The 21,174-nt window shown below is 47.1% G+C and overlaps 1 protein-coding gene across 1 annotated transcript in view; it reads left to right on the forward strand.

Moving 5' to 3' along the window:
• Nucleotides 1-21,174, forward strand: part of LOC140912507 (NACHT, LRR and PYD domains-containing protein 12-like) — a 261,075-nt gene that overhangs the window by 48,635 nt on the left and 191,266 nt on the right. The window contains exon 5 of the mRNA XM_073346992.1: nt 19,525-19,614. Within this exon, the coding sequence (XP_073203093.1) occupies nt 19,525-19,614 (90 nt within the window). The remainder of the gene's footprint in view (nt 1-19,524; nt 19,615-21,174) is intronic.

Raw genomic sequence — 21,174 nt, forward strand, 5'->3', positions numbered from 1 at the left:
TAGCCCAGACCAAGAAGGTGTCACCCCTCAGCCACCTCAGAGATCCCAGTTCGAGGTACAGAGGGATTGTCTCCATTGGGTAGTGAAGGACCCAGGCCCAAGAGAACATCTGACAGTTGCTGGTCCCCCTCAGGTTGCAGCGGGGCCTCCTGTACTTGGCTCACACGATGCACTGGGTGGGACACCTGAGACTGAAAAAGACCCTGCAGAGGGTAGCGTGCAGGTTCTTTTGGCCAGACATACATCAGGAGGTGAAGGACTATTGTGACTGCTGTTCTGAGTGCCAATGAGCTGGACTGAAGGGAGTACCACAGGCACCCCTCATCCCCATTCCCATGGTTGGCATACCTTTTAAATGCATCAGTATGGACCTCATAGGACCACTGGAGTGGAGTAGGGCAGGAAACTACTATATTCTAGCAGTTGTTGACTGTGTGACCTGGTATGCCAAGGCCGGCCCCTTACGCATGGCCCTGGCTTCCAATATTGCCACAGATCTCATGAAGATCTTTGCCAGGGTTGGAATGCCCCGAGAAGTATTAACTGACCAATGTCTCATCATGGCTAATCTCAGATTTATGTCAAAAACTGTTGAACATTCGAGCATTTAGGACTTCAGTGTACCACCCCCAGACAGACAGGCCCATGAAGAGATTTAACAGGACCCTAAAGGTGATGCTGTGCAAATTTATGAAGGGCAACCCTCAACACTGGGACACGCTACTACCCACCTTGTTGTTCTCCATGTGGGAAGTCCCATGGGCCTCAACCAGGTTCTCCCCCATTGAGCTCCTGTATGGGAGACAACCCAGGGGAATCCTCAGTCTCCTAAGAGAAGACTGGGAGGAACAAGAAAGTCGGGTCCTGGGATCAGCACGATAGGTGTTGCAACTACGAGAATGACGCCGAACCCTGGGGGTCCTCACTCAAGAGAGCCTACCACAGGCTCAACAGGCCCAGGAGCGGCAATATAACCAGTGGACAAAGGTACACAGTTTTGAACCTGGAGGCCGTGTTCTGCTGTTGTTACCCTCTGCAGAGTCCAAACGCTTGGCTGCGTGGCAGGGGTCCTTTGAGGTCACACGCAGGGTTGGGTCGGTAGACTACAAGATCTGTCTGCCCGGATGGTGGAAAGAAGTGCGCACTTACCATGTAAAATGTTGAAAGCCTGGAGGGCCAGGGAAGCTTGCTCATCGCCTCTTAGCCCCTAGAACCTGAATTGGGGCCTCTAGTCAGTGAGCCCCTAGATTCAAAGCCCATCACAATGGGAATAGAGCTCAGCCCTGAACAATAGGGACAGCTGCAGCAACTGGTGAAGACTTTCCTGGATGGATGGCTGTCATGAGCCACCACATCATTATGACCCTGGGGCAAGAGGTGTGGGATAACCACTGGCCCCTATCTAGAAAGATGTGGGATGCCATCCGCAATGACTTGGAGATGCTGCTCGAGCTGGGAGTAGTGGAGGAATTGTGGAGTGAATGGCGAAGCCTGATTGTTTAGTTCCCCAAGCCAGACAGGGCCATTCAATTCTGTATTGATTTTTGAAAGGTTAACGCCATCTCCTGATTTGACACACATCCAGTGATGCAAGTAGAAGAACTCCTAGAGCAGCTAGGCAGAGCCAAATTCTTGTCTACACTGGACCTGACGAATGGGTATTGGCAAATATCCCTGACACCCAATTCCCCAGCAAAAACAGCCTTCCATACACCTTTCAACCTATTCCAGTTAGTAACAATGCCGTTAGGACCACACGGGGGGTCGTCACATTCCAATGGTCGATGAACCAAGTCTTGCAGCCTCACAATCAGTATGCAGCCACCTATATAAACAACATTGTAATCTACAGTGGCAGTTGGGAGGACCACCTTCAGCAATTCTTCAATGTACTAAAGGCCCTTAGGGAAGCTGGGCTCACGGTCAGCCCAGCAAAATGCTACCTTGGAGAGAGAGAGAGAGGTGACCTACTTAGGGTACATAGTGGGAGGGGGAAATTACGACCCTGGTCAGTAAGGTGCAAGCGCTGTGGGACACTCTGCCACCAACGATGAAGAAACAGGTGCAGAAGTTCCTTGGGATGGCCAGAAACTACCACCACTTCATGCCAGGCTTCGCAACACTGGTGGCCCCCATTTTGGACCTGACTAGGAACTCTCGGCCCCAAGAGGTACAGTGGTCTGATGAGTGTGAGGAGGCCTTCCAGCTCCTCAAGGAACTCCTGGCCCAGGAACCATTCCTTGCACACCCATATTTCATGAAGCCCTTCATCCTACAAACCGACGCCTCGGAGGTGAGGCTTCATATGCATTAATGATATACATATATGGATAGAGAAATTACTTTCATCAGATCATAACCTTTCCCCTGATACCTTACAAGGCATTCTTTATATGTAAGATCACAATTATATGAAAGAGAGGAATATGGGGGTTACAGGACACTCCCCCAAGGTATAGTGTCAGACCTCCCCCAGGTTTATCATAGAATCACAGAATATCAGGGTTGGAAGGGACCTCAGGAGGTCATCTAATCCAACCCCCCTGCTCAAAGCCGGACCAATCCCCAACTAAATCATGCCAGCCAGGGCTTTGTCAAACCTGACCTTAAAAACCTCTAAGGAAAGAGTTTCCACCACCTCCCTAGGGAACCCATTCCAGTGCTTCACCACCTGCCTAGTGCAAAAGTTTTTCCTAATATCCAACCTAAACCGCCCCCACTGCAATTTGAGACTATTACTCCTTGTTCTGTCATCTGGTACCACTGAGAACAGTCTAGAGCCATCCTCTTTAGAGCCCCCTTTCGGGTAGTTGAAAGCAGCTATCAAATCCCCCCTCATTCTTCTCATCTGCAGACTGAATAATCCCAGTACCTTCAGCCTCTCCACATAAGTCATGTGCTCCAGCCCCCTAATCATTTTTGTTGCCCTCCGCTGGACTCTTTCCATTTTTTCCACATCCTTCTTGTAGTGTGGGGCCCAAAACTGGACACAGTACTCCAGATGAGGCCTCACCAATGCCAAATAGAGGGGAATGATCACGTCCCTGAATCTGCTGGCAATGCCCCTACTTATACAGCGAAAAATGCCATTAGCCTTCTTGGCAACAAGGGCACACTGACTCATATCAAGCTTCTCATCCACTGTAACCCCTAGGTCCTTTTCTGCAGAATTGCTGCCTAGTCACTCAGGTCCTAGTGTGTAGCAGTGCATGGGATTCTTCCGTCCTAAGTGCAGGACTCTTCACTTGACCTTGTTGAACCTCATCAGATTTCTTTTGGCCCAATCCTCCAATTTGTCTAGGTCCCTCTGTATGCTAACCCTACCCTCCAGCATATCTACCACTCCTCCCAGTTTAGTGTCATCTGCAAACTTGCTGAGGATGCAATCCACACCATCCTCCAGCTCATTAATGAAGATATTGAACAAAACTGGCCCCAAGACCGACCCTTGGAGCACTCTGCTTGATACCGGCTGCCAACTAGACATGGAGCCATTGATCACTACCTGTTGAGCCCGATGATCTAGCCAGCTTTCTATCCACCAGTCCATTCATCGAGCCCATACTTCTTTCACTTGGTGACAAGAATACTCTGGGAGACTGTATCAAAAGCTTTGCTAAAGTCCAGGAATAACATGTCCACTGATTTCCCCTCTCCACAGAGCCACTTATCTCGTCATAGAAGGCAATTAGATTAGTCAGGCATGACTTTCCCTTGGTGAATCCATGCTGACTGTTCCTGATCACTTTCCTCTCCTCTAAGTGCCTCAAAATTGATTCCTTGAGGACCAGCTTCATGATTTTTCCAGGGACTGAGGTGAGGCTGACTGGCCTGTAGTTCCCCGGATCCTCCTCCTTCCCTTTTTAAAAGATGGGCACTACATTAGCCTTTTTCCAGTCATCCGGGACCTCCCCCGATCGCCATGAGTTTTCAAAGATAATGGCCAATAGCTCTGCAATCACATCCGCCAACTCCTTTAGCACTCTCGGATGTAGTGCATCTGGCTCCATTGACTTGTGCTTGTCCAGCTTTTCTAAATAGTCCTGAACCACTTCTTTCTCCACAGAGAGCTGGTCACCTCCTCCCCATACTGTGCTGCCCAGTGCAGCAGTCTGGGAGCTGACCTTGTTCGTGAAGACAGAGGCAAAAAAAGCCTTGAGTACATTAGCTTTTTCCACATCCTCTGTCACTAGGTTGCCTCCCCCATTCAATAAGGGGCCCTGTAGAAGGGTTCGGCCAAATCTCGTCCCTCTCCGGGGTGGCGGGAACCACACTGCCTCGCTACGTTTGTCTGGTTATGTCGGACAACGAGTCTGGCCGCAGGGTCTCACGCTGTGGCAGCAGTAGAGAGAAAACAATGGTTACTCATGCCCGGTTGGTGGGCAGTAGTGAGTCCCACGCTCCAGTCCTTGGAGAGAGACGGAGCAAACCATTAAACAATAAGCCCAGGCCCTGAGTTAGGGCAGGCGGCAAAGAGTCGATGGCTCAGGCCCTCAGGCAGGGGTTCCTGCCTGGTTCCGAAGGGCCCTGGTTCCGAAGGGCCTGGGAGAGGGGGAGACTGCCACCCACGAGTTGGGTGGCAGGGGGGATGCAGGCCCACCCACTCCACAGCGTCCCAGCCCGGGGCCCTAGCAGCGGCAGAAGGCCTGCTGCTGTGTCAGTGGGGATCCTGGCCGCAACACACTGACATAGGCTCTGGGTGTGCTGCAGCCACACTGGGGTCGGCTGCCCCTGGGCTACTTCCTACCTCCCCCTCTAGAGGTACCTGTGTCTGGACAGTGTCCTCCCAGGAATCCAGCACCATGGGCTCCTCAGGGTACCCGGCAAGCGGTAGGCTTGGCAGCTCCTTTGGGTAACTTGCCATGCGCAGGCTTAACAGCTTCTCTGGGGGCTGGTCGGCATCAGGCCTCGGCTGGTCTGGCCAGCCCTCGGGTCGGTCGCCAATTGCAGGAGTCTCCCAGCTGGGAGCTAGGCCAGAAGCATCTGGCTTCTCCGGCAGCTGGGTCTCTAGTGAGCTCAGCGGTTGGGCTTTTGTACTTCCTGTCCTGCGCCTTGACCTCCTGGGAGGCGGGCGCAGGATCCACTGGCTCCGCCCACTTTGGCATCCGGAGGGGCTCGTCCCTCTCCGGGGTGACGGGGAACCACACCGACTCGCTACAGGCCCACGCTTTCCTTGACCACCACCTTGTTGCTAACATACCTGAAGAAGCCTTTCTTGTTACTCTTAACATCCCTTGCTAGCTGCAACTCTAAGTGTGATTTGGGGATCTTCCTGATTTCACTCCTGCATGCCTGAGGAATATTTTTATCCTCCTCCCTGGTCATTTGTCCAATCTTCCACTTCTTGTAAGCTTCTTTTTTGTGTTTAAGATCAGCAAGGATTTCATTGTTAAGCTAAGCTCGTCGCTTGCGATTGTTTGTTCCTGCAACCTCAATAAAGATTCTTTAAAATACAGCCAGCTCTCTTGGACTCCTTTCCCCCTCATGTTATTCTCCCAGGGGATCCTGCCCATAAGTTCCCGGAGGGAGTCAAAGTCTGCTTTTTTGAAGTCCAGGGTCCATATTCTGCTGCTCTCCTTTCTTCCTTGTATCAGTATCCTGAACTCGACCATCTTATGGTAACTGCCTCCCAGGTTCCCATCCACTTTTGCTTCCCCTACTAATTCTTCCTGGTTTGTGAGCAGCAGGTCAAGAAGAGCTCTGCCCCTAGTTGGTTCCTCCAGCACTTGCACCAGGAAATTATCCCCTACACTTTCCAAAAACTTCCTGGATTGTCTGTGCACCGCTGTGTTGCTCTCCCAGCAGATATCGGGGTGATTGAAGTCTCCCATGAGAACCAGGGCCTGCGATCTTGTAAGTTCTGTTAGTTGCCTGAAGAAAGCCTAGTCCACCTCATCTCCCTGGTCTGGTGGTCTATAGCAGACTCCCACCACAACATCACCCTTGTTGTTCACACTTCTAAACTTAATCCAGAGATGGTGATGGTTTCTCTGCTGTGGTAAGCTGTTTACATAACTGAGAAGTAGCATTATCATAAGGTTTAACATCAGTATCAAAATTCTTATCCCAAGTCTTCACATCAATACCAATATTTTTATCACAGACGTGTGTTTACAAGTATCTTTATGATCCCATGCCCTCTGTTCAGATAGTCTAGTTAGAGGTTGGTTTCTTCATTACCCATGGTGTTCTTTGACTCTCTCCCATGTAATCAGTTACTGGCTTTTCTTTCCCTCCAGTGTTCCCCTCTGTGTGGGCTCTTATTTTAATCATGTTTCTGGGATTTTGATACCCCAGTGTCTGGCAAGATAGGGGTTCAGGGGGATCCTGCACATTAACTGGCCCTTTTGGGAAGCTGTCACCCAACCCCAGGACTGTACATATGCAAAAAAAAAAATCTAGTTCCTTTTGAGGTTACCCTGTGTATCCCCCTCCCAGCACTGAGTCCTTCCTTGCCCCCTAGAGGGCTGTGATCTGTGCTCTCTGGACTAGGTGTGCTTACCCTTTGATCAGATGCACCTTTACCAGCAGCTTTCCCATAACTGCTTTCTGTGTCTCACCAATGTGGAGAAAGACACCTCCCTCTCTGTCAGTTGGGCTATTTGCATTCTTACAAACTACCACCTGGCAATTTTCTGGTCTCAACTCCCTCTGTTATCACAGGCGTTGGAGCTGCATCTTGATTTAAGAGACACAAGTACTTTCCAAAAACTTATCAGAAACAGCATCCTGAAAATCTGGGACCTGGATTGAGGTACACTCTGCCACCCCTTTCTCTGTCCCTGAGAAGTCAGCTGTGTGACCGCTCCCCTCCAGGAGGTCAATTACACAGTTCCTTCCCAAAACCTGGATCACAGGCTGATCAGATGGCGACTCACCCATTCGGTCCTGAGCATCCTCTCCCAATTGATCAGTGAGGAGACGTTCCTGAACTTCCACTATTCCTTCTCCAGTTTCCTCCTCTGGGCCCCACTCTAAGACACATTTCTCTGTGCTCCCTGAGAAGGGACTACTCCCTTGTACAGCTGCAAAACCCTGCCAGCTAACAACTGGGACATTTTCCTCAGTCACTGACAACACCTATCCTACCCCTGCGCCTGAGGGCATGTTGCTTTCTGCTGGAAAGGAGCTAGTCTCAACCCCTCCCATACTTTGAAGCACCCTGGTTCCCCGTGTGACAGAGTCACAGGAATCCTCACCCACCCCAGTGGTTTCTACGATTCCATTCTCTGGGCTCCTCTCTGGGACACATTGCTCTATGCTCCCCGGAGCGGGGTCTGTCTCTAGTTCATCTGTAACTTGCTGGCAGCTAACAACCTGGACAATTTTCTCCCTGGCAGGCATTACGCCCCCTCCCTTCCTGAGGTGGTGTTGCCTCCAGCTGCAGTGCAGGAGCGGGTCTCAGCCATCTCTACACCCAGAAGCACATGTCTTCCCCCTGCTGTAGAGGAATCACGGAGGTTCTCTCCCATTCCCTCAGCAGTTCCTGAGACCCGATTGTTTCCCTTTGCAGGTCCTAGCATAAAACTCCCTCCTTCTGCAGGCAAACACTTTAACCTGAGCTACCAGAAAAAAATCATTACCAAGAAGCAGGTCAACTAGGAGGTGTTCTGTTACCCCCACAGTCAAAACACTTTCCAGACCTTCTCACACCACATGGATTTTAGCTAGTGGTATGAGGAATCTGCTTTCGCCTACCTGCACAACCTCTGCCATTTGGCCAGGCAATATACTTGCCTCTGGGACCATATTCTGCTTAACCAGAGAGATCTGGGCCCCTGTATCCCTCTGCCCCAAGCATTCCCTGCCATTAATTTGGACAACCTTAAAGTGCTCCATATCTGGTTCTGCAAAGGCTAATCTCACAAAACCAGTATGATAGGTTTTGATTGCTTGCGGGGGAGGTGGTGAGGGGAGTTCTGTGTTGACAGCAGAACTAACTTGAGCTACTGATTGCCTGCTTCCTCCTAGCACAGGGCATTTATTCCTCAGGTGATCAGTGGAATTACACCAATCGCAGCTTTTGGGCTCTTCTGTTTTTACAGGCGTTTTGGGATGAAGGTTGGAGGAATGGTTTGGGGGAGGTGAGTATTTGGCCTCCCAGCCACCCTCCTTCATGCTAGCGATAAAATGGGATACTTTCTTTCCACCAGCTTTAAATCTCTGTTTTAATGGTTTGCTTTCAATAGATGCCTGGGTCTGTTCAAAGGCAGTAAGTAGAGATGCCATCTCATACACAGACTTTACATTTTTGTCCCATAGACACTGCTTCACATCTGCCTTATATATTCCTAGGAAATGCTCTTGAGCCACAAGATCAAACATTCATAGAATATCAGGGTTGGAAGGGACCTCAGGAGATCATCTAGTCCAACCCCCTGTTCAAAGTAGGACCAATCCCCAATTAAATCATCCAACCAATTTTTGCCCCATATCCCCAAATGGCCCCCTCAAGGGTTGAGCTCACAACCCTGGGTTTAGCAGGCCAATGCTAAAACCACTGAGCTATCCTTATCCCTATCCCTCCCCGTCCCTCAAAACTTGTAACGCCTTTGCTCCTCACCCACTTTCCCATCAAATCTTTCATTTTGTTCACATATTCCCCATTAGTCATACCAATATCCATCTTAAGATTCCTAAATTTAACTCTATGTTTCAGGGGTAATCTGAAACCTTTGCAAAATTGTGTTTTTACATTTACAATAGCTTTAGACTATTGTATGAAAATTAGGAATATGGGGTTACAGGATGCTCCCCCAAGGTATAGAGTGTCACATATCGCCTCCACCATGTAAGTCACTCCCAGCTATATTGTGTAAGTGCTCTGGCCAGCCACTCATGAATTGCACTGCAGAGCAACACTAACCAGTCTCCAGTCCCAGACTTTCCCCCAGAAATATGCATCTTGTACTGCCCAGCATTCTCCTGGATGAGACAAGCTTATATAAAGTCTATCATTTATTAATAGAAAATGATATGCATAAATCCTGTTATCTCAAATGAAGTTTCCCAACACTTGAATCCAAACATGCTGGTTTTAATAAAATAAAAAAACTATTTTATTAAATACAGAGAGAGGTTTTAAGTGATTACAAGTAATGAGGCATAAAAGTCAGAATTGGTTACAAGGACATAAAAGGTAAAACATAACTAACACCTAATTTAATAAAATGAGTGAATTCAAAGCAAAATCTCTCTCACTATATAATCTTATTGGTTGAATGTCTTTCAGTCAGGTTCTCTCCCTGGTCCAATTGTGCTTTCTTTGTTCCTTCAGGTATTGTTGATGATGTGGGTAGAGGGAAAAGGAGAGATGATTTGGGGTGTTTGCCTTGTCTTCTTATAGACCTTTCTCTCGCACAAGAATCATCTCCAGCTGAGGTTCAGGAGACAGAAAGTCAGTTTGGACAGGACCTCAAGCTGTTTCTTTGTCAAGATGCATATTTTTTGCCCACACTCTCTTTTCTATCGAAGAATAAGGAGGTGTTATTTACTCTGTCTTGTAACACAAGAACTAGTGGTCACCAAATGAAATGAATAGGCAGCAGGTTTAAAACAAACAAAAGGAAGTATTTCTTCACACAGCCCACAGTCAAGCTGTAGAACTCTTTGCCAGAGGTTGTTGTGTGAAGGCCAAGACTATAACAGGGTTCAAAAAGAACTAGATAAATTCATGGAGGATAGGTTCATCAATGGCTATTAGTCAGGATGAGCAGGGATGTTTGCCAGAAGCTGGGAATGGGTGACAGGGGATGGGTCACTTGATGATTACCTGTTCTGTTCATTCCCTGTTCTGTTCATTCTTTAAAATACAGCCAGCTCTCCTGGATTCCTTTCCCCTTCATGTTATGACTGTTCTTATGTTCTAGAATGGTCACTTAATCGGGCAATGGTCCATTTGATCTTTCTGACACTTGGCTGAGGTGTGGGCTAGCCTTTTGTCTCTGGGGAACTGGAGCATGTTTTGGTAACATCACACAGTAAAATATCATAACATTACCTACAGAGTGCCGTATATATTTTACCAGGACAATAATTATCAGCAAATTGTGAGCTTTCAAAGGACACCTTACAAGGCATACTTTGTACAAACTTTATTCTAGTCTTGGAAATGGGTACAGACTGTTAGAGGTTCTGGTGGGTGGAGGAATGGATCAAACTGTAGGTGAACTCTGCATGTTGGAGCAAGGAGACCGTTATCCTGGTGACAATTTAGCAAGGACTGGAGAGATTGCTCTAAGATGTGGTTTACCTATTCTGTCTCTCTATTGGTCTGTGGGTGGTATGCTGATGAGGTAAGGAGTTCTACATCCAGGAGTTTCAAAAATTCACACCAGAAGTGGGAGGCAAATTGTGGGCCTCAATCTGACACATTGCCGATCAGCAATCCATGGAGGCAGAAGATATGCTCTAGAAAAAGGCAGACTGCTTTCAGGGCAGTAGGACCAGTATGAGACGGGACAAAAGTGTTAAGAGGTGTTGTTAAGAGGTCAGTTGCAACTTGCGCCACTATACAAATGTGGGAATGAGGTAATTCTACAATGAACTCCGAGGACATGGTGGACTAGGGCTGAAACAGGGTAGGCAACGGCTGGAGAAGACAGAGTGACTTCCAGTGAGGGTTCTTGATCCAGGAACACAAGTCACAGAAATTAATGTATTTCAGGACATAAGAATGCATATCCAGTTACCAGAAGTTCATTGAAACTAGGTTTCTTGTCTTAGATTGGGGGGGAGGGGGTGGAATGGATCAGCATTTATGTCGCACTCACCGTCAATACCTGGCCTGGCCTGGGGAAACTAATAATACAACCAGTGGACCAAATTCGGTGATGAATCCTGGTCACCTGAGGCACATTGCTCATACACTAAGACGAGTTGTCTTAGTTCCATCAAAATGACTGGCAACTGGTGACATAATTTCAGAACTTTGTGCATAGGCAGGCCACCTGGGACTCAAATCTATTCCCCATGGTAGAGAATCCCATTTCATAGTTGGAAACTCATGTTGGGTTGAGAACCTGCACTGCCCAAGGTCTGGTGAATCTGGGTGTCAAATAGGTCATGAGACAGCAGCAACTGAATGATGGACATTAGTCTCCTGTCCAGAGTTCCAATGACATTCTAGTTTCACTTGTCTTTCATTAAACCTACAGAACACAAACATCTGCCACCTAACTGGTGACAATCCCCACAGCAAGAAGACCCTTGTGCCTTGCTACTGAAACAGCCTACAATGTACATATTCACCTCTTTTCTTTGGTTACTCACACAGGGGTCAGGAAGAGGGGCTCACCCCACCACTCTTTGAAGGCCACAGCCCCACAGATCACCTCATATGACTATCACAGCTCTTCCAACCTGCACTAACTAATCCTGCCATAATTCAATACAGCTACACCTCACACACTGAATGCAGCTGGAGTGCATGCAGATCATTCCTAGTGGCTGTTGCCCACCTCACAGAACGTAGAGTTATGGTTGTGTGAACATGTACCTTAACTGTGTATTTACTGGTTTACATAAGTTTGAGTTTTGCTGAATTCAGTGTTCTAGAAAAGCATGAGCTATCGCTGAGCAACCTTAACTCTAAGTTAATGTTTTTTTGCCATTAGAGCTGTTATTCAGGAAGAATTGGCAGGATTTAGATGCAACCTGGATGTGAGGCTCTAGCGAGAGGGCTGAGTCAAAGATGACCACACAGGTTATGGGCCTGAATGACAAAGAGGACAATGGTCTTTCCACAGTGACTGAGAAAAAAGGCAGGAGGAGAGCTTGGTGGGAAATATTCAGTGATTTGTTCTGGCTATGTTGAACTTAAACTGACAGCTAGACAGCCACAAGGAAAGGTCAGAGACAGGCTGAGATTTTAGTTTGGACAGTAGAAGAGAGGTCCCTAGGGATTTTTAAAAAGGGAGAGACTAAAGAATTCTTGTATTTTGAAAGGAAAGAACCAGATGAGAGGGGACGAGAGTGAGGATGAGGGAGATCAGGGGATGGGATGGGGTCTGTCAGGGAGCTGGCTGTGTGCCCAGGACCAGCAGCACTGCCTAATGACAATACTCCGAGGTGTAACAGCTAAAGACAAGAGTCCAAAGCTCAATTTTTCTGGAAGTTACAGTACGGGGTAGTGTCATCCACTGGAGAGAGTCCAAACATTGCTTTATCTAGTTACAATAGCTTGGAGCAGTGTTGTCCACTGGCAAGAGGGAGGAGGTAGGGGAACTCCTGCTCCACTGGGTTCTGACCCAGGGCCCTTTGAAACAGTGGCCCTGGCACAGGGTCAGGGCCTGATACATCTAAGACTGCTCCCTGGGTCACTCCCTATCCTTGTTCCATTCCCTCTAACATCATCACGGGTTAGACATGGGATCCCTCCTGTGTTCTCCTCTGATTAGTCTCCAGAATCTCTTCCACTGGCCACAGTGAGTTGCCAAACTTGGCTCCTGCGGTTAATGGGCTTCCAGTGGCTCAGCGATGGGGCTCGGTCCTGGCAGCTTTCCAGCAGGAGGGTGCTGCATCTGACTGCTCTCCTCCTCAGTCAGCCCAGACTGAGTGTAGTCACTCCCTTTTGAATGCATCCTCCACTGGGAGTGTGCCCAGCAGAGGCAAGGGGGCATGGACTCTTTGGCCGAGAGCATCTTTTTAACCCTCACCTCACCAGTGTGGGGTTGTTACACCCCATCACAGGGTCCCTGTGGCAGTTGGAGAGGTTGGAGGAGAACAGTAGACAAGAAATTTCTGCATCAGTGGGTGAGGAGAAGGGGGGGAGAGCAGTAGCAGGGGGGTGTGAGAAGAGGCAAAGGATCTTGTCATTGACTTCTTTGAAGAAGTCAGTGACATCCTGTGCAAAGAAAAGTGGGGCCGGGAAAGGGAGAGGGAAGAGGGTGTCAATGGCAATGAATAGGTGTCTGGGATTGCAGGCATAGGATTCAATTAAGTTGGAGAAGTAGAGTTGTTGAGGAAGAAAAATTACAACACTGAAAGAGGAGACGACAAATCTGTAATGGAGGAAGTCAGGTTGGTCACAGGATTTCTGCCAGAGACACTCATCTGTGCAAGAGCAGGAGCAGAGGAAGTGGATATTGGGAGTGAGCCTGGGATGGGGGTTGACAGTGCAGATCTTGCAATGGGAGAGAGGGGCAAAGAGCCAAGGGTGGAGAATGGAGAGAATCAATGACCATGTCAGTAGAAGAAAGGGAACAGAGGGCTGAATGACAAGAGACCATCAGTATTGATGGACTCAAAGTCATGGAATCGCCGGGTGGCAAGACCCCAGGAGCTTGTTATGGCTTGAAACAGCTGTTTTGCGGTGGCAATCGCTGAGAGGTAGGTGGAGGAGCGGGGATGCAGCACGCTGAGGGCAGGAGGCGGAGGTGAGTTGAGGTGAGGTGGGGGGGCAGGGAGGGGAACTTGGCTGCTGGTGGGTGCAGAGCACCCACTAATTTTTCCCCGTGGGTGCTCCAGCCCCAGAGCACCTACGGGGTCGGAGCCTATTAATGCAGATACACACGTGTATTCATGTGTACACATCTAGCATGCACTCACTAACACACATACTTCCACAGTATTTATTATTACAAGTGTTACTTAGTGCCTAGAGACCCCAACTAAGGTCAGGACTCCAGGCTGGTAGATGCTGGACATACACATGAGAAGAGAGAGTCTGCAACAAAGAGTTTATAATGTAGCTAGACAAAGGTGGGGATAGCTTCGTTTGCCTGACATGTAAAAATGAACCTTCATTCACTTTTTAAGAAATAATACATTCCTTTTAGAGTTCCCTTCTCTTTTAAAAACTTGTTATGAAATGAATACACACATTTTATATCTTTTTTTTGTGTGTGTGCACAAGCCAGCAAAAGGAATAAAAGTCAGAGTTAGGCTGCAAATTTTATTCACACAGATACACACGCATGCGGCAATACACACATCTCCCTACACAAAGACACACAGTCTCTTACACACGTACAATGCAGACATGCACACACTTGCCTACACAGGGACACTTTTTCATACACTTTTCCAGGGGCTGCCTAAATCACCCAGCCAGGAGGAGGGTGGGCTGGAGGGGAACATATGGGGGGAGAGGGGAGAGGATGGGGAGTGAAAGAGGCCAAGAATGCAAGCAGGATGGGGATGAGAGGGGGCAGTGAAGAAGAGAGGAGGAGGTGGGGGGATGTGGGGTGGCTGGGGATGCAGGGGGAGGCTGAAGGCTACAGGTGCGGGAGGATGTGGGCGGCACAGGGGTATCTAGGGACATAATGGGAGTGCAACAGTGTATGGAGGTGAATGGGGTGCAAGGGTGTGGGAGGTGAGGGACATGGGAATGGTGGCTCTGGGAGGTGGAGAGGATGGGTGGGAGAGAGCTGTAAGCGGTACAGGGTTGAGATGGGTAGGTGTGGGGGGCAGGACAGGATGGGACGGGGGAGGGATGCAGTGAGGGAGATGAGGGGCTGGGATGCAGTGAGGGGTATGGGGTGAGATGCAATGATGGAGGGATGGGATGGGGGGTTAGGATAGGGAGGGATGCAGCAAGGGGCATGTGGGGTGGGAAGTGGGATGCAGTGACGGGGGGATGGGGTGTGGATCACGCAGGGCAGGAAAGAGACCAGGATGCTTTAGCTACTCCCAAATCAATCAGGACTCCCGAGTACAGCAGGCAGGCTGTTTGCGAGGCCAGGCCAGCAGTGCTAGACTTCACTTCCCCCAGCACCCCCAAGCTGCATACCTGCTCCTACCCAGCTGCCTCCTGCTCTCCCACCTGCAAACACTTTCCCTATCCCCGACACCCAGTGTGCCCCTTTCCCTTTTCCCCTCCAAACACTCCCCTTTCCAGTGCCTCACTCCCTCTGCCCCATCCTGAACCCCTTCAGCCTCCCCCGTCCAAACACTCCCCCTGCCCCACACAGCACCCCCCACCCACACTCCCCTTCTGTGCCCCCTCTCCCTGCCTCATCTGCACACACACACATCCGCTCTGACTGCAGTCAGACCCGGTCCCTTCCTCAGGCCGGAGTCAGCCCATGGTGCCCCCTACCCGGCGGGATCGCAGCCTTGGTGGCCCCTCCGAGGAGGGGGAGGGATAGAGGGAAAGGGAGGAAGGAGCTGGGTCTGGCGCACAATGCAGGAGGGTGCAGCTTCCTCTGCTCTCAGAGCTGTCTCAGTCCTGCTGCAGGGACCGGGAGGCAGGGCACCAGGTGCCACGGCTGCAACCCCACGGGCCAGAAACAACCGGGAGCCACGTGACGCCACCAGTCAGACAATCAGTGGCCCAGTCAGTGGTGCTGACTGGAGCTGCCAGGATCCCTATTTGAACAGGTGTTCTGATCCAAAACCAGACACCTGGTCACCCAGAGCCATAATGAATCGTCAGGAGTCAAACCCAGAGGTCAGGAATTGGAACAGGCAGGTATCAGGCAAGGAGGGGTTCAGGGGCAGGACAGAAGCAAGGCAGGAGCAGGCCCGGGGTGGGCATGAGCACTGAGTAGCTAGTGAGTAGCTAGTGCTGCTGGTTTAAGAGCCAGCCTGCCGGCCTCAGCAGCCAATCAGGTTGCATCGCTTATCAGGCAGCCTGCTGCGGGCCAGCTGTGCTGATGAGGCTGCTCAGAGACCAGCTTTGCTGCAGGCACTGGTTCCTGACACTTAGCTTGTAAGAACTCTGCCCTCCTGCATCTGTCCAGTGATGGATGCCAAAACTGGCTTCCTGCTTCTGCTTGTCTCTCTTAAACTTCCTTGTCACAAGAGGCAAAATGACCTCCTGCTCCTCTTCCCTTCCTGGCGGCTTCCCAGCCTCCTGCTAATTTCTATGCAAATAGGGCTTCCATTGTTTCTGATTCTACCCTGCTTAATTTACATAGGGAACCAGGTAGATAGCTGTGACATTTCTGCCTGTCTGGGCAGACTGGAAAACCCAATATCAATGGGTGTCCATAACTCCCCATATAGGGTTAATACGCACATTTTACAATGATATTAATCACCAGTGTGTCATTAGCTTTCAGAAAGGATCTCACGGTATACACTCTTATAATACAATAATATTGTAGAAAATCAGTTGATTTAATAGATTATCACTTGAGGTTCAGTCCCCTGTCTTTATAGACCAGTAAACCTTTACAACATATTCTTTGAAAAGTAAAACCAAGACCAAGTTTGTGTCTCCTGTTGAGTATAGATGCTTGATAACTTTGTTTGCCTGACATGTAAAAATGGACCGTCATTGTTTTTCATTGTTTTGGCTGGTCAGAGAATCAAATACACATTCCTTTGTCTAAGCAGGCCTGTTTACCGACTTCTGATATGCCTGGCTTGAACACATTTTAGTCATCATTCCAGCATATGTCCATAACTGTTAATACCCACCACCTACATACATTGTGCAAGATTAATAACAATCAACAAGTTACTAGTTTTCAAACGATACCTCACAAAGCATGTTTTGTACAAATGTTATTACAGTAGTATGAGGGGGTGTGAATACAGCAGTGACTAGTGTCCTGTCAGATTATATTAAACTGTTTTTTTAAAGATGCGTTACATTTTGTTCACTACAGAGCAAAATTAAGATTGTTTTGGTGCCCTAATGGTGCATCCATACTGATGTCTGGTGCTAAATTTCTTAAAGGACCTATTTTCAAAAGAATTAAAATTAATAAACTAATTAACGAATTTACTTGTAGTTTCTTGGAAAACTCATTCTGTGTTCAGAGAGTAAATGCTGTAATTTGGGGGAGGATGCACTGTATTTTTCATATGCAACAAAGTGGTTGAATCCCTGCCTTAAGTGCAAATCTCAACTCTATCTTAACTATGGAACTGTAATAACTTAAACTATCTACAAGTGGTCAGATGAATTTTGTGAAACACACAGAGAGTTACGTTAGGTAACCTAGACAGTTTATAAGTGGGCAGTAGTGGTCTTAATTAAGTCCTATGAAACGAAACAAAGCATTTAGTTCAGGTACTTAAAGTACACCATATAAGAAATTATTTATTTAACATAGAAATGGTTTTATAAAAACATAAACTCACTTCAAAGATTAGTCTTTAGACAGGCAAATTAATGAATATTAATATTTTTCACTTTCAAATTAAATCCCTTATTTTTCTTCGTCTAACCTTGCTAAAGCAAACAATGTCTTCGCTACAGGAATGTGCAGTCTAGCCAGTTTGGTGTTGAACGAGTAGTACTGTACCTTAAGTTTAAATGTCATTTTAATAGCTCATTACAATTATTTTAGGAATATCTTTAATTTTAATTCTTTGGCAATGCTTTGGCAAAAAAAAATATACACTTGAGGCTGAGGACATTCTTTTGTAGAATGGTGTTGGTTTTAATGGTTTGATTGTTTTTTTATTATTTCTTTGTTGTGGCTGCTTGCCTGCGGATGTGTTAGCTTAAAGGTGTGAGATGCAGTGATGTAGTTGTGAGTGCTGAAGGAAAGAGATGGGAGCTGAGGCAGAGAGTGGGTGAAATCCTGGCTTCATTGAAGTCAACAAAACTACCATTGACTTCAGCGTGGCCAGGATTTCACCCAGTGTCTCAGTTAAGTGAATAGAGTTATAGGTATTAAGGCCAGAAGGGACCATTAAATCATCTAGTCCAGCAGTTCTCAAACTGTGGGTTGGGACCCCAAAGTGGGTTGCAACCCCATTTTAATTGGGTTGCCAGGGCTGGCTTAGACTTGCTGGGGCCCGAGGCCAGAGCTGAAGCCTGAACCCTACTGCCCAGGGCCGAAACCCGAGAGCTTTAGCCCTGGATGGTGGGCTTAGGTTACAGGCCCCCTGCTGGGGCTGAAGCCTGTGAGCTTCAGCTTTGGCCTCTCCACCCGGGGCAGTGGGGTTTGGGCTTTGGCTGAGGCTTCAGTCCCTCCTCCTGGGGTCGTGTGGTATTTTTGTTGTCAGAAGAGGATTGTGGTGCAATGAAGTCTGAGAACCCCTGATCTACTCTGACCTCATGTATAACATAAGCCACAGAATTACATCCTCTTACCCCTTTATTGAGTCCAATAGGTTGTGTTTGCTAAAATATTTCTTCCAAAAAGGCACCCAGTCTGGATATGAAGACATCAAGAAATGGAGAATCCACCACTTCCCTTGGTAGTTTGTTCCAATGCATAATCACCCTTGCTGTTGGGGGCTTTTTTGTTTCTTTTTTTAAAAGTGTGCTTTATGTCTAATTTGAATTCGTCTGGTTTTAACTTCAAGCCATTGGTTCTTATTGTGCTTTTCTCCACTAGATGACAGAGCCCGTTAGTACCCGCTATTTCCTCCCTATGAAGGTACCTATACACCATAATAAAGTCACCTCTTGATCTTAATTTTGATAAGCTTTAAAAAAATTGAGCTCCTTCAGTCTTTCACTGGCATTTTTTCCAGCCCTCAAATAATTTTTGTTGCTCCTCTCCAGTTTTACAACAGCCTTTTAAAAATGTTGACATCAGAATTCCAGTATCAGTCTCACCAATTTACATAGGTAAGCTGAGGAAGGCTGAAGAGGGGTGGATTGACATTTTTTACTCTTGTTGTCTTTGTTGGTTGCTCCATATTAAGTGGCAGGACAAGATCAGCAATGAGGATATTGGTAGCTGAACCCAGCAACTGCTTCCATCAGCACCAGTTTGGTTTTGGAGGCTTTCCTTGGCAGGCACACATTACTAGGATGGAAGATTAACAAACTACAAAACACGTTTACCAAGGAATGCTGCTACGTATTTGGTGGTCACATGGGTCCCAAAACCTTTGGTGGTGCAAGAAGAATGCCAATAATGGACATAGACTGAGAATCCAGCCAGACCATCATAAGGTCCTACCTGGAGATTGTTCCAGGTGGTGCTCGATCTACAAGGAGGGAGCATCCCTTTGGGATTTGCCATGATGATGATAATCCAACACTATTTCTAAAACAGATGCTGTATTAAAATTAACTTGCCCTGTTACACTCTTGGGTGTTAGGATCTAAGAAGTCACCATTTCTGGTTAGTTAAGGGGGTGTAATTTCACAAAGTGTAACACCAGTTACAGATTGCTGAGTGATAGTCGTCATACTTACTATTTTAAGCAAATACTCATCTTTTTGTTTTTTAGCTATGTGGGTAAATTAGAGACAACTCTCTTGGTTAGAGAAACACAATCATTCCTGTTGTAGCCCCAGAACTGATTTAAAAAATGACTGAGCAATACAAATGTATAAAACCACTGGAGACATTCCCATTGGTGTGAGTTCTTAGAACTACATTTAAATGCTCAGAAAACCACATGTTCAAAAAATGAATATATTACACTTAGCAGAACTTATTCTATTTGACTCTGTGTATTTAAAGTTATCTCTTAATGTACTTAATTCTTTTTTGGTTTGAAGGATTTATGTATGAATGTAATGAATTAAAACAGCAGAATAACTCATTGCAGTGTATGATTACACCATCAAAGAGCCTATTTTGTATGTTCAGAAAACAGAAATTTATAAGTAAAATTTGTCTCCAGAGAACAACATAGAAAATGTCTATTCTCTCTTTTCAGGGCACAATATCAGCATGAGCCGCATCATTCTCCTATTTACCAGCTCTGTCAAGCATTGATGGCTCCAAACAGTATATTAAAGACACTAAAGTAAGAAATTGTTCCTTACTTTTTAAAAATCTTTCTTGCGATTATCCCAGAAATTCTACAGCCATGTGACTCTTCACCATTGCCGCTTAGGAATTTGTTTAAGAGTTCAGTCAATGGGGCAGATACTCAGCTGCTGGAAACTGTCCTAGCTCCATCCAGCTGAGCGTTTGCTGGAATATATGTGGGGTTGGCTGATATGACAGACTAGTGGTTCAACAACATTTACCCTAATTCCCATAGTAACAGGTGAGCAGGAGAGACAGAGCTAAGCAGTGTGGCCAGCAGGGGTGTTAGCAGATTTGACCATTACTTTGGTGTATGCTCATTTATTAGGATTACTCTTCTGGGGCGGGGGGAGGTTCGGTAATTCTATCAATGTACTGCTTCTGTTACTTGTGTTCTCATATGGAACTCTACTACTCTCTTCTGCAAGTCCCATCCCAATGGAGCTATCCTGCAGGACCTAGGTTCCCCAGGGATGGGTTCCTCCAGCCCTAGAATCAGATGAACACACACACACACAACAGAATGCGTCTGAGAGGACTGGTTTAATCAGCACTCCCAAGCTGCCACCCTTATATGCCCCAGGTTCAACACATCCCTATCCCCACTTTGTTCTGGTAGTAACCCACTTGACGAGCAAACCCCACAGGATTTTTGGAGGCTGCAGGCATGCTTTATGTGAAATATCACAATTATATACAAATGATGAATATGGGGTTTCCAGGGCATTCCCCCAAAGTATAGAGTGTCAAAGCACAAAGGGACAAGTTTAAAATATCAAAAGCAATTGCTTAAAGCCATATTTTGAGCTTCTCTTTGGCCAATATACTTGGGCTTAAAAAGGAGAAACATACATGTAGCATTATTTAGTAAAAATACAAAAGATGGTCACTTGAGGTCTTACTAAAAAGAGTGTACATGCATCAAGATAACATTCAGTTCTATATATATATATATATATATATATATATATATATATTAAAAAGTCATGGAGCAGATCCTCAAGGAATCCATTTTGATGCACTTGGAGAGGAAAGTGATCAGGAATAGTCAACATGGATTCACCAAGTTCAAGTCATGCCTGACTAACCTGATTGCCCTCTATGATGAGATGACTGGCTCTGTGGATATGGGGAAAGTGGTGGATGTGATATACCTTGACTTTAGCAAAGCTTTTGATGTGGTCTCCCACAGTATTCTTGCCAGCAAGTTAAAGAAGTATGGATTGGATGAATGGACTATAAGATGGATAGAAAGCTGGCAAGATTGTCAGGCTCGACAGGTAGTGATCAATGGTTCGATGTCTAGTTTGCAGTCGGTATCAAGCAGAGTGCCCCAGGGGTCGGTCCTGAGGCTGGCTTTCTTCAATATTTTCATTAATGGTCTGGATGATGGGTTGGATTGCACGCTCAGCAAGTTCATGGATGACACTAAGCTGGGGGGAGAGGTAGATACTCTGGAGGGTGGGGATAGGGTCCAGAGTGACCTAGACAAAATAGAAGATTGGGCCAAAAGAAATCTGATGAGGTTCAACAAGGACAAGTGCAGAGTCCTGCA

The sequence above is a fragment of the Lepidochelys kempii genome, chromosome 6, assembly GCF_965140265.1.
Source record: "Lepidochelys kempii isolate rLepKem1 chromosome 6, rLepKem1.hap2, whole genome shotgun sequence".
NCBI classification, from domain to species: domain Eukaryota; kingdom Metazoa; phylum Chordata; order Testudines; family Cheloniidae; genus Lepidochelys; species Lepidochelys kempii.